Source organism: Emys orbicularis, chromosome 7 (assembly GCF_028017835.1).
Source record: "Emys orbicularis isolate rEmyOrb1 chromosome 7, rEmyOrb1.hap1, whole genome shotgun sequence".
Lineage (NCBI taxonomy): Eukaryota > Metazoa > Chordata > Testudines > Emydidae > Emys > Emys orbicularis.
Window position 1 is genome coordinate 34251004 of NC_088689.1, and position 14037 is coordinate 34265040.

Genomic DNA, 14037 nt, shown 5'->3' on the forward strand with positions numbered 1-14037 from the left:
GAGATTAGGAACACTAAGGTCTAAAATGCTTCAGCAGGCCATCTTTATACATCATAAAGGAGACGAGTAAACACTTCTGGTTTTGCTTCCTGGTCCCTTGAAGAAGGGATCTCTGTTAATCAGCCTGTGTCAGGGCGAACTCGACCCACACTGGATGGGGAAGTGTTAACCCTACATTATGGGATGAGGAAGCCATGCCTCAACTCTACTGGGCATGCTCCAAATGCACTAGTATAAAAGGGAGAAGCTCAGCTCAGTTGAGGCGGACTGCTGGAGAGGAAGGACGCACGCCGTAGGCTCCAGCCAAAGCTCAAGGCCGTGGGAGCCGGAGACGCCGCAACCCAGGCAGATGCCAGGGTACCCAGGGAGGCCTCACAAAGTCTGGAGTCACCGGGGACAGCGCAGACTGGGGAACCTGGAGACAGCGGAGATGCCCAGGCCGCAGCAGTGGGAACCATGGCAGGAAGCAGCTCAGGGGAATTATATAGTGGCTTGATTAGTGAACCGGAACCTTTAGTCAGCATGTTTTGGTTGGACACCCCTGCTGACTCAGTGGCATACACTCTTGCCACTACCAGGGCCCTGAGCTGGGGCCCGGTGGAGAGGGAGGGCCTGGGCCCCCCCTACCTGGGCCGCTATCACCCCCCTTTTTTGTGCGTGACTGACTGAGGCCACTTGGTCTTACTGCTCTGCTAACAGGGCAGATTATTGACTCTGACTGCTAGGCCTTACTGCCCTGCGGACTGGGGGCGAATCCATTGACTTTGGCCACTAGGCCTTACTGCCCTGCTAACAAGGGCGGAACCATTGGTTTTGGCCAGCAAGCCTTACTGCCCAGCTAACTGGGGCAAAGCTATTGACTTTAGTCACTGGGCTTTACTGCCCTGCTGACAGGGGCGAATCTGTGAACTTTGCCACTAGGCCTTATTGCCCTGCTAATAGGGGCAAGTCTATTGGCTTTGGCCAGAGACGTAAACATGGGCTACTTACACCCTGCCTCTACACCCTAAGGGGGGAGGGTGGCACACACACCCCTGTCACACAGCCCACATTGCTGTAATGCAAGAGTCTCCAAAGCACAATTGTTTTACACCATGTACAAATGATTCCTAGATATACTGAAGAGGGCTTTGAGGAATATTGGCATTCCAAAATTTAGGCCCCATTTACCCTCCGTTTCAAACCAAGTTTGATAAAGTGTTCAAAATCAGTTTAACTGCAGTTCTAGCTTAACAGATTTCCAACCAGCTGGCTATACTATCAGACACCCATTTAGATGGAATGCTGTTTAAACGGAGTTTAAGTATGGTTCCTTGGTCCGAGTATGGACAGAGCCTTAATCTATTTTTATCCCCTTCCTTATCTACAGTCTAATGCTATCAACTGGAAAGATGGGCAACTCATGGGACACCTACAGGAAATTGCAATAATCATTTTGGATTCTCTTTGGCTACTTACAAACTTTCTTTGATATTTAAAATGTCATCCTGGCCATTCCTGTTATCAAGATACTGACAAAGAGCCAAGGGGTTAGTGAATTTAGTGTGTAAATGTTGACAGTGAGCACAAACAACGCCCTCATTGGGCTTTGAATCATCCCCTACATGCGACAGCAGCAAGGACACAGGAACTGGAGACAGGAAGACACAAACAAGTGAATGAAAACAAAGGATCAGTCCACATTGCAATAAAACACTCACGGCTGGCCTGTGTCAGCTGACATGGGATTGCAGGGCTCAGGCTACAGGGCTATAAAACTGTAGTGTAGACATTCAAGCTCAGGCTGGAGCCTGGCCTTTGGGACCCAGCCTGAATGTCTATACTGCAGTTTTATAGCCCTGCAGCCCAAGTCAGCTGACACGGGCTAGCCACGCGTGTTTTATTGCTGTGTAGACATACCCAAAAATACAAAACAGAAGTTCCAGCAGATGTTGTGTTGTGGGATGACAGAGAACCAGCCTCTCTCTACACCTGAGTTGGTTAGGAAAACATCTATTCCATGTCACGAATGTGCCACAACTGGAGGGGGAACTGTTCAAATTCAAGAATACCAGCCCGGACTCCCAGTGATTAGGAGCTGTCACAAGGAACAAAAAAGGAAAAGCCAAACTAAATAGAAGAAAGAAGCATGTTTAAAGGGAGAATTCCTAAATTGTCAAGAAAGTTGGAACATTTGCTGAGATCCACTCTACTCCAGTAACTGCTGAGTCTTTGGATCAACCAGACAAGTCACACAGAGTCTGGTTGCCCAAACTTAAAAAGAAAAAAAAATACATGGAGTCCTACCACTACAGCTCAGATCATGCACACTCAATGGAGACAACAGCCTCATCTGGTGGACACACTGGTGTTGGCAGTAAAATAAATGAGTTATCCCTTGAAATTCCAAAAGACAAAAGGGCTTACACTTTGGCAAAGTGATATTTTACTGATGAAGCCAATAAGATTTAAATGTTGACATCTGAAGGAGATGCTTCAAAGGAAGATCAGGTAGATGCTAGTGAAATACGACCTACCTATTAATTTATTTAACAATCAACAGGACATTCAGGCTCTAAAGAATAATGTATCGCTCTAATTTCTTGTGTAGACTGAACATTCCAGTTCCAGTTGTTTTACATTGTTACTAGTGCCTCCTGGAAAGATCTTGAGCCACCTTAGGATAAAATAAATAGAATCATAGGACTGGAAGGGACCTTGATAGGTGATCTAGTCCAATCCCCTGCATTGATGCAGGACTAAGGATTATCTAGACCAGTGGTTATCAAATTGGGGTACACATACCTCTAGGAGCACACGAGATCTCATGGGGGGTAGGTGAGAAAAATCCTCTAACGGTGGACAACACACTTTATTTAGTAAGACTTGGCAATCTAATCAATGTTTAATCTCCATTCAATTAAAACTGAAGCCGCACTGGTGCAAATTTCCTTTCTGCTGTGTGACTCAGAATCAGAAGTTTTCAAACTGTGGGGCGTGCCCCCCTAGAGCAGGGGTGGGCACACTACAGCCCGCGAGCCGTTTTAAGCCGGCCCGCGACCCTGCTGAGGAGCGAGGTCTGGGGCTTGTCCCACTCCGGCGCTCCAGCTGGGGTGCTGGGTCGGGGGCGGCACCACGCACCTCTGCCCCATCCCTGATCCCCCTCCTGCCCTCTGAACCCCTTGGTCCCATCCCAGAGCACCCTCCTACACACCAAACTCCTCATCCCCAGCCCCACCCCAGAGCCCTCACCCCTTCCCACACCCCAACCCCAATTTCGTGAGCATTCATGGCCCGCCATACAATTTCTATTCCCCGATGTGGCCCTCGAGCCAAAAAGTTTGCCCACCCCCGCCCTAGAGGGACAAGGAGGAATGTTCACGGGGCAGGGCTTGGGGAGGAAGCTCTACCTCACCTCATGGGGCCACCCAGTCCGTCTGGTTGGGGGGAGGGGGGGAGAGGGAAGTGAGGTTGCAACCAAAAACTGTAACTCAAGGGTGGGAGGGGGTTTCAGCTCAAAAACTTGAGAACTGCCACTCCCATCCCCATCCTGAGCGTTCCTTTGAACCCCCAGGGGGGCACACAGTTTGAAAACCTCTAGAAGCTGTTGCTAAATGGAAGGCAGAACCCCCCGCCCCCGCACACATTGCTTCTGCCTATCTCAGATGGGAGTACGTGATAGACTACATTATTTGGACAGGGGTATGCAGCCTAAAAACTTTGAAAACCATTGATCTGGACCAGCCCTCACAGGTGTTTGCCTAACCTGTTCTTAACCTCCAATGATGGATACAGATTCCACAACCTCCCTAGGTAATTGGTTCCAGTGTTTAACTACCCTTAAAGTTAGGAAGTTTTTCCTAACCTATATCTCCCTTCTTGCAGATTTTTTCTGAGGTCATTTGCATCTTTCAAAACCTAAAAACAGAAAGAGGAAGACAGTCCAAGGCACCTTAGAAAACTATTCAAGAAGAGGAACATTAATTTAAAAGAAAAATCAATCAAATGGGAGTTTTCTTAAACTACAGTTGTTACAAGTAAGATTTAAGATTACTATGGCTGAAAGATATTAGAAAAAAAATCTTTCAGTGTATTTACTTTATATAGTCAAATTGTACCTCTGTCAGTTTCCTGTACATATGAGTCTTTCACAAGGCAGAGGTAAACAATTTTTTTTTTTTTAAAGCAGGGAAGTTTGATGGTTATACTACAAAAATAGGCTGGGGAGGCAGGAGCATACAGTGGCAGCTGTAGTAACAGAAAATAGTTTTCAGCCATTTTTTAAAATAGACTCCATTCCAAGTTGGCAGACTTCCTTTGAAAGAGAATACTGGCATTCCCATCAAGAGATTCAGTAGTTGGTAGTCCATCATCTCCCACGTTAAAGATCAGTTTGTTCACTGTCAGTCAGATTAGCAAAAGCAGACGGTTACTTGCTACTCATTCTTGGAATTCCGCAGTTAGCAGAGAAGCCTAATGAGTTTTCAATCAATGAATCCACATGACAATTTTATGTGTGCAAAATATTTTGATAAATGCCAGGTTGTGTCAGACCGTCAGCCTGATGGGGCACTCACACCAGCTACACAAATATCGCACATTTTAACACTTTGTATACGAGACACAGGGGGGTAGCGAATGTCTACTGCCTGACTAGTTAATCCAGAAACCACTCTGCATTAGATAGTGCTTTAGAACCAATAGTTTTCTGGCCGTGGTGTTTGTTCAAGATATATTGACAAAGAAACAGTACAAACTAGTGTACAGTGGAATGCTCAATAACCACCGGAGTCTGATTGCACATTAAGTGTATTTCCACAGCAACTGTAAAATGCTTAAAAACATGATGGCCAGAAAACGCAGTTGATCAAGAAGCCGAACCTTCTCCTGTCTGACAGAATGACTCTGAAAAGATATAGTACTGCGAGGGGAAAATGTAATTTCTACTACTAATTATTTGTATTACCATAGTGCCTAGGAGCCCTCATCATGGACCAGAACCTCACCATGCTAGGTGCTGTACAAACAAAGACAACCCCTGCCTCAGAGATCTTACACTCTAAGTAGAAGACAAGAGACAACAGATGGATACATGCAGACAGATGGAGTAGGACAAGGAAACAATGAGCACTATTGGTCAGCATGATAGGCTGTGATTTCAGGTCACTAGTGGCCTAACCGTTGTCAAGTTTTCTGTAGGCTTCACAGCACAGGTGAGTTTTAAGGGGGGATTTTGAGGAAGGTAATGAGGTGGGTTTGCAGATGTTTACAGGGAGCTCCTCTCAAGCCTGAGGAGGTGGAGGGAAAAAACCCACAAAAGTGCTTGTCTGAAAATTAAACAAAAGGGAGATGGAGGCTGGCATTATGAGCCAATTGGAGGCAGGAGAAAACCTCTTGATACTCAGTGAGAGATGATAGGTAGGGTGAATGTCACCTTACTGGATAAGAGCAGAACAAATTTTCTCTATCAACTACAAAAACTGAACCACATTAGATCATATTCAAACACACAAAACTGCCTTTATAAGTTGACAGGAATAACAATACAAATTTTAAAGGGTATAAAATAGCTGTATTTTGAGTGATAACCAATAGGAGAAGCAAGCCTTATTTAACTGGTTCCTGAATATATATCACAGAAAGACTAAACCACTAAAGGTGAATCTTTCTCAGGAGTATGGTGTGGAGCCCTTTCACTGTGATAGTTTGTAGTGTCCAAAACATCTGTTTAAAATATAAGAAGATTTCTGTGTAGCAACACATTCAGAGACTGAATCTTTGCCAATGTCATGGGAACAGGGTAAACCTGAAAGTTTGTTTTGAACTATCACACTATTGTGTTCAAGAAAACTACAGCTTTCCCTTAAATATTTTTCTCCTCTTAAATGCTTTTGCCTGGGTTTACTTCACTTCCTGCAGCTTCAGTGCTGCCCTTGGCAGCAGAAGGGAAAACTGCACACAAATATTTTGTAAGAAAAACCATGGTTTTGCAAGAGCAAAGCTTTCTCCTCCTACATTTGGCAAAAGCCAGTCTCAATGCCAAGGGAGACTTTTTTTTTTTTTTAAATGGAAACATTTGATTTAGGAAAATACATTCTACATGTGCAGAGACTAAAGAAGCAAAGCTGTGTCCTGCCCTACCCTCCTCCACCCTTTTTTTTTTTTTTTTTACAAAATGATTGGCTGCTATTTCCATATGGCTTTTCAGTAACAGATCTCAGACTTTTTTTGTGGGGGGCGGGTGGTAGGTCAGTGAGAGAAAGTCACCCACAAAACCCCACTGCTCAAACATTTAAATCCTACATTCCTTCAGTCATCACAAAGCATCATTTCAACAGAGTTCTAAAACAATTCCTACTAAGCCAAAGAGCTAATGAGCTGAGGAAGGTGTTCAAATTTGGGAAGTCAAATGGTTTGAGGCAAACTTTCTAAACACTGACAGCTTAACATGGGTAATGGATGCTTTTCTCTCACTGCCACTCGGTGTGCTTTTTCTGCCTTGCACTCTATCAAGTTTGAGATGAAATCCAAGCAGAACACTTGCCTAATCCAACCCAAAGCACTAAACATTATTCCAGCATTGGCAGCTACGATCACAAATGGATTCTCAGATGCATCGAGAGAGGATATATATATATGTGTATTTAATACTTACGTGAAACAGTTTCTCTGTCTTTGGAAACACTGCTATGATGTCATACAATCTTATATTTGTAGATGTTGATCTCTGACAAAAAGGAAAAAAAAATCACGCTAATTTATGGAAGATGCTAAAGGTATGTGTGACGGGTTGGATCACAGAAACCCCCTTGGGAGCTGCCACCCAATGTGCAAAGACTACCCCTGCTTCTGTTTTCCCTGCCAGCTTAGGACTCCAGCACCCCGTCTCGCTGAGTCAGACACTCCTGTCTGGCTCCAACACAGAACAAGGGTCCGAATCAGTTGTCCTAAAGCTGCAAGTTTACCTGAAAACCAGCTCACAGGAGTGTGCTTGTCTTTAGCACTCAGATGCCCAACTCCCAATGGGGTCTAAACCCAGATAAATCCGTTTTACCCTGCATAAAGCTTATGCAAGGCAAACTCATAAATTGTTCGCCCTCTATAACACTGATAGAGAGATATGCACAGCTGTTTGCTCCCCCAGGTATTAATACATACTCTGAGTAAATTACTAAATAAAAAGTGATTTTATTAAATACAGACAGTAGGATTTAAGTGGTTCAAAGTAGTAACAGACAGAACAAAGTAAGTCACAAGCAAAATAAAATAAAATGCGCAAATCTATGCCTAATCAAACTAAATACAGATAATCTCACCCTCAGAGATGCTTCAGTAAGTTTTTCTCAGACTGGACACCTTCCAGGCCTGGGCACAATTCTTTCCCCTGGTACAGCTTTTGTTTCAGCTTAGGTGTTATCTAGGGGATTCTCCATGATGGCTTCTCTCTCTCTCTCTTCTCTTCCACCCCTTTATATATCTTTTGCATAAGGCGGGAACCCTTTGTTCCTCTGGGTTCCCACCCCCTCCCCTCACTGGAAAAGCACCAGGTTAAAGATGGATTCCAGTTCAGGTGACATGATCACATGTCACTGCAAGACTTCATTACTCACTTGCCAGCACACACATATACAGGGAGACTCACAGGTAAACAGCCATCTGCAGACAATGGGAGTCATCAAGATTCCAAACCATCATTAATGGCCCACACTTTACATAATTACAATAGGCCCTCAGAGTTACATTTTATATTTCTAGTTTTAGATACAAGAGTGGTACATTTCTACAAATAGGATGATCACACTCAGTAGCTTATGAGCTTTGTAATGATACCTTACAAGAGACCTTTTGCATGAAGCATATCCCAGTTACGTTACATTCACTTATTACCGTATTTTCTCTAAAACTATCCCAGTTACATTATATTGACTTATTATCAAGTTTTTATAAAACCATATAGACTGCACAACGTCACAGTATGTACTATGAAAATTGCCAAAACAACTACTAATAGAAGCCACGCTTCTCCAATTGTGAGTTGTAAAACCAAACCACTCCTATTAAGGCTCTATTAGCAGCCCTATCTGCTGACAGTGTTTCACCACTGTCATTATTTTGGCGCTCATTCTACACAATAAGTAAAGCACTAGCGACTGTTTGCCTTGTAAGCCACACACATGTCCTACTTTATCACTTAGACAATGTAAGTCCTCCCCTCGCCCAAGTTATTAGAACACCCAGCAAAACTCCCTGGAGCCTCAGGAGGGAGGAGGGGAGAGGGATAGTTATGCTGGAGTTCAAGTTTAAAAAAAATTAAACAAACAAATGCAGTATCAGCTCTATTGTCATATTTTAAAATCTGAACTCAAGTTCTAGAGATGGGGTGATGATTTCATGTTTTAACACTCCTTCCCCCACCTTATCACATGGGTTGGTAGCAACACTTTACTTGAAGCCTTCAGGCATGGGAACAGAACTCTGATTTCTCATGGCAGCATGTTACACCATTAGTAAATCACCAGTGCAGAGCACATCCCAGTTTTATAAAGTGACATCTTCAGAGAGTGATGTGATTGTAAGGAGACATTATAGCTCAGCAAATTAGTGCAGTATTTTTTGGGAAATCCATAAAATTTCAAAAATAACATTTTACTATGAAGAGAAAATACAACTTTTAAAATAAATACATTTTAAAACACTTACCAATACATTGCAGTGAGAAGGATCAGAAACTACAAGTGTTAGTCTGGTTACAATTTTAATTGGTTTGGATTTTCCCTGTAAGCAAAATAAACCATCAAAGAGACTGTTGACGAAAGTACAAAGCAAAAACCTAGCTAACAGATTTTCATGCCAATTATTATATATAGAGAATGATGTTTTGTTTATATTTTTGACTATACCAATTTTCTGATCACTTCTAAATATACTCTTCATATTTTTGTCTTTCTAATTTTAATGCTTTGCTTCTGTATTTTTTTGGTACATTTCTGCTCTTCAGAAATAGTGGCTTTTCTTGTATTTCTTTGACATCTGTTTTTGATTTAAACAAATGAACAAAAAAATCAACACAGCAGAGTAACAACACATTTTATTGGGTTACTGCTACTGTTCTCTAATCAAACAATAAGGGCACTACAAATGCAGTTTTAAAATTGAAGTCCATTTTGATATATACACACCTCTACCCCGATATAACGTGACCTGATATAACACGAATTCTGATATAACGCGGTAAAGCAGTGCTCCAAGGGGGCAGGGCTGCGCACTCTGGTGGATTAAAGCAAGTTCGGTATAACGCGGTTTCACCTATAATGCGGTAAGATTTTTTTGGCTCCCGAGGACAGCGTTATATCGAGGTAGAGGTGTCTTGCAGTTTGCAGAAGATAATGCTGCCCACTTCTCGTTTACAATGTCACCTGAAAGTGAGAATAGGTGTTTGCATGGCACTGTTGTAGCTGGCGTGGCAAGATATTTATGTGCCAGATGTGCTAAAAATTCATATGTCCCTTGACGCTTCAACCACCATTCCTGAGGACAGGCGTCCATGCTGATGACGGGTTCTGCACAATAATGATCCAAAGCAGTGTGGATCGACACACAGGGCCGGCTCCAGGCACCAGCCTACCAAGCTTGTGCTTGGGGCGGCACCTGGAGGGGGGCGGCGCGGCCCGGTGCTCCGGCTCCGGCGAGAGCGGGGCCGCGACTGGGCTCGCCGCCCTCCCCGTGGCGCTCCGGCCGCCGGGGAGAGCGGGGCCGCTGCGGGCTCGCCGCCCTCCCCCAGCGCTCCGGCCGCCGGGGAGAGCGGGGCCGCGACTGGGCTCGCTGCCCTCCCCCGGCGCTCCGGCCGGCTCACCGCCCTCCCCCCGGCGCTCCGGCCGCCGGGGAGAGCGGAGCCCCGGCCGGCTCGCCGCCATCCCCCCGGGGCTCCGGCCGCCAGCGGAGCTGCGGCGAGCTCGCCGCCCTCCCCCCGGCGGGGGGGGCGGCGGGAGGCTTTTTTGCCTGGGGCGGCAAAAAAGCCAGAGCCGGCCCTGTCAACACATGTTCATTTTCATTATCTGAGTCAGATGCCACCAGCAGAAAATTGATTTTCTTTTTTGGTGGTTTGGGTTCTGTAGTTTCTGCATCAAAGTGTTGCTCTTTTAAGACTTCTGAAAGCATGCTCCACACCTGTCCCTCTCAGATTTTGGAAGGCACTTCAGATTCTTAAATCTTGGGTCGAGTGCTGTAGCTATCTTTAGAAATCTCACGTTGGTACTTTCTTTGCATTTGTCAAATTTGCAGTGAAAGTGTTCTTAAAACGAACAACATGTGCTGGATCATCATCCGAGACTGCTATAACATGAAATATATGGAAGAATGTGGGTAAAACAGAGCAGGGGACATATAATTCTCTCCCAAGAAGCTCAGTCACAATTTTAATTAACACATTTTTTTAACAAGCGTCATCAGCATGGAAGCATGTCCTCTGGAATGACGTCCGAAGTATTAAGAGGCATATGAATCTTTAGTGCATCTGGCACATAAATATCTTGCCACGCCAGCAACAACAGTGCCATGCAAATGCTTGTTCTCACTTTCAGGTGACAGTATAATTAAGAAGTGGGCAGCATTATCTCCCGTAAATGTAAACAAACTTGTTTCTTTTAGCGATTGTCTGAACATGAAGTAGGACTGAGTCGACTTGTAGGCTCTAAAATTTTATATTGTTTTGTTTTTGAGTGCAGTTATGTAACAAAAAACCCTACATTTGTAAGTTGCACTTTCATGATAAAGAGATTGCACTACAGTACTTATATGAGGTGAACTGAAAAATACTATTTCTTTTGTTTATCATTTTACAGTGCAAAAATTTGTAATAAAAAATAATATAAACTGAGCACTGTACACTTTGTATTCTGTGTTGTAATTTAAATCGATATATTTGAAAATGCAGAAAAACATCCAAAAATATTTAATAAATTTCATTTGGTATTTTATTGTTTAACCGTGTGATTCAATCACGATTAATTTTTTTGAGTTAATCGCGATTAATCCACAGCCCTAGTTAAGATTTTGTCACAGTTAGTTTTAGTAGAAGTCATGGGCAGGTCGTGGGCAATAAACAAAAATTCATGGGAGCCCTGACCTGTCCATGATTTTTACTAAAAATAACAGGGGGAGAGAGGGCTGAGGGAAGGAATGACACCTGGATCCTCATGGGGGAGGAGGGACTGACAGCCCCAGCCCCACTGGAGGGGCACAGTCTTGGCTCCAGACACTGCCAAGCCGCGGGGCGGGCGCACACAGCAGCGGAGCCGGCCCCAGCCAAAGCCATGGGGGAAGGGGGGCACAGTCCTGGCCCAAAGGTGGGGGGGGGGGGGAGAGAGAGAGACGCGCATGGCCCTAGCCCCGGCTGAAGCTGCAGGGGGAAAAGAGGGGAGAGCACAGCCCTGACTGTGCCCTGACTGCCTGAAGCCAAAGTCATGGAGGTCCAGTAAAGTCACAGAATCGTGACTGACCTCTGTGATTAAATTGTATCCTTAACTATCATGTGCAGGTGGAATTTAAACTCTAACATACCTGTACAATAGGCAAAGATGGAAACAGTTCTGAAGGAGATATTGGTTTGACAATCTCCTGAAACAAAAAAACAAACAAAAACACCACGGTTAAAATGTATTAAACATGGGGGATAAAAAATTTAGGCCCAAACTGTACAGCTTCTAGATAGACGGGGTTACAAAATGGTAGTTTAGTCATGTACTGAAGGATCCTGTAATTCCCTAACTTGCTTCCTTCTTAGATCACTCATCTAGATGTATGCATAGTTATGAACTTATTACTAAGTACAAATAAAGAAAACAAGAATAAATATTGAAACAGAGCCCTACCTGTTTCTTTTCTTTGAAATCAATGACATGGTTAATAGCAACTGTTGAATATCCCACTAGAAAAGGTAAACATATGGTAAGTTTTTTTGTCCAATTTACTATTTAATATAAATTAATCAGAACAGAGAGATTTAAGATTAGCAATTAAACTCCACACATCATTTACAAATCTGAACGGTTTCTTTGTGTAATAAATTGAGATTTCTGAACACAGAAAATCAGTAGGAAACATGATGCCTTAACGTTAAAATTTCTTCCCCCTTTAAATACATGAAGAATTATGGTCCCAGTCCCGCAAACAATTATGCAAATGCTGAATTGTAAGAACACAAGTAATCCCATAAATTCAATGGGACTACTTGCTCCTTAATGTTAGAGCACATGCACAATTGCTTATAGGACCAGTGCCTGAAAGTATGTCTACTCAGAAAAAAAAGAAAAAAAAAAACCCACAAAAACACCCCGCTGCAGAGTCTCTCAGGGTATGTCTACACTACAATTAGACACCTACAGCTCACCTGTGCCAGCTGACTTGGGCCATGTCTACACTTACATGGCTGTGCCGCTGTAAGACTGCTCATGTAGACACGTTATGCTGACAGGAGAGAGCTCTCCCGTCTACATCATAAAACGAGGTCAATGAGTGGTGGTACCTATGTCAGCTGGAGAGCGTCTCCCGCCGACATAATGCAGTGGACATGAGTACTTATGCTGGCAAAACTTATGTCACTTAGGTGGGTGTTTTTTTCACACCCCTAGGTGACAAAAATTTTGCTGACGTAAGTGCTAGTGTAGACATGACCTTGGACTCATGGGGCTCAGGCTAAGGGGCAGTTTAATTGCAGTGTAGACGTGGGGTTCAGGCTTCCTGAGCCCTGGGAGCCTCCCACCTCACAGGGTCCTAGGATCCAGCCTGAGCCTGAATGTCTACAACACCACAATTAAAGAGCCCCTTAGCCGGAGTCTGAGTCAGCTGGCATAGGCCAGCCACATATTTTTAATTGTGTGGTGTAGACATACAATCAGAGCCAGGTCAACTGACTCAGGCTCCTGCTGCAGGGCTAAAAAATAGCAGTGTAAACATTCAGGATCCAGCTCCAGCCCGGGCTCTGAAACCCAATGAGACCCTCCCCCTCACTGGGGCTCCAGCCTGAGTTGGGAAAGCTACATAGCAAAAATTTCCGACTACCAGCGTGGCTAGTATTACAGTGAAGTTTTACTAGCAATAGTGCACATCTGCCGCGATAGAAAGGGAACACGTACACTGGCTTATTCATTGGACCTATCATAAGAGTTAACCATGTTATCTTTCCAGCCTCAATACACAGGAGAAGTTAAAATGTATTGCATGATGTAATGCAAACAGAGTGACTTAAAACTGGCCAGTAAAACTTATTTTGTTAAGAAAGCCCCACGACGCAGTTTGTTTGCTAAACACGGCATTACCAACGGTGCTAGGACAAACACGAACAGACACACAAAACTGTAGCATGAGGTTGGCTTCCAAATTAGGAGATTTAACCCCCCCCCCCCCCCCCATCACATTTAGTTTCAGTCTGGGGATCTAGTCGAAAGGGAGACTGGAAAACCACGTTCTCTGAGTCTAGAGCAGGCCCCCGCAGTGCGGAGAGCACAGGTGGATGGCACACTTTCAAACGAACGCCCCAGGCTCTGGGAACCAGGCTCAGTTGGCAGGACGATTCCTCACCCACTTCCCGAGACAATCACTGCGCCCAGTGAGGCTGGTGCTCCCAGCACAAAGGCCACGGCTTACTACCAACAAGGGGGAGAAGGCGGAACAGCAGCACTCTCCGCACCCCGGCTCCACCCCGCAGGGCGGGCCAACAGCCCAGTGCCTAGGGAAGGGGACGTTCCACGCACGCACGCTGCCGCCGGAGAGCGCCCAGCAGTCCGGCTCTTGCAGCAGGAGTCAGAACCGCCCCCGTGGGCTCAGAGGTGCTCGGTTCTACCCACCCCGAGCCCCGCACCGCCCAGGGCCTGACAGGCTGGTTGAGCTGCGCGAACCCCGCACAGCGCCCCGGGAGAGGCCGGGCGGCCGCTACTCACAGTGCGCGGCGGCCTCCAGCAAACTCTGCAGCGACTTCCTCTCCGGCGCGCCCGGAACGTTCAGATCCGCAAACACAGCAGCCATGCTGCAACCACGTGGCACCAGCAGCCTGGGGGCTGC

General features: G+C 45.1%; 1 protein-coding gene across 3 annotated transcripts in view; it reads right to left on the reverse strand.

Moving 5' to 3' along the window:
* Positions 1–14037, reverse strand: part of RPP30 (ribonuclease P/MRP subunit p30) — a 34553-nt gene extending 20516 nt beyond the window's left edge. For 2 of the 3 annotated variants that reach the window (XM_065407557.1, XM_065407555.1), the window contains exons 1-5: positions 13917–14037; positions 11850–11905; positions 11539–11595; positions 8680–8754; positions 6635–6706 (exon numbers count right to left, since the gene is read on the reverse strand). In XM_065407557.1, the coding sequence (XP_065263629.1) occupies positions 6635–6706; positions 8680–8754; positions 11539–11595; positions 11850–11905; positions 13917–14001 (345 nt within the window). In that variant the 5' untranslated portion in view covers positions 14002–14037. The remainder of the gene's footprint in view (positions 1–6634; positions 6707–8679; positions 8755–11538; positions 11596–11849; positions 11906–13916) is intronic. The other variant, XM_065407556.1, reaches the window with a different exon arrangement.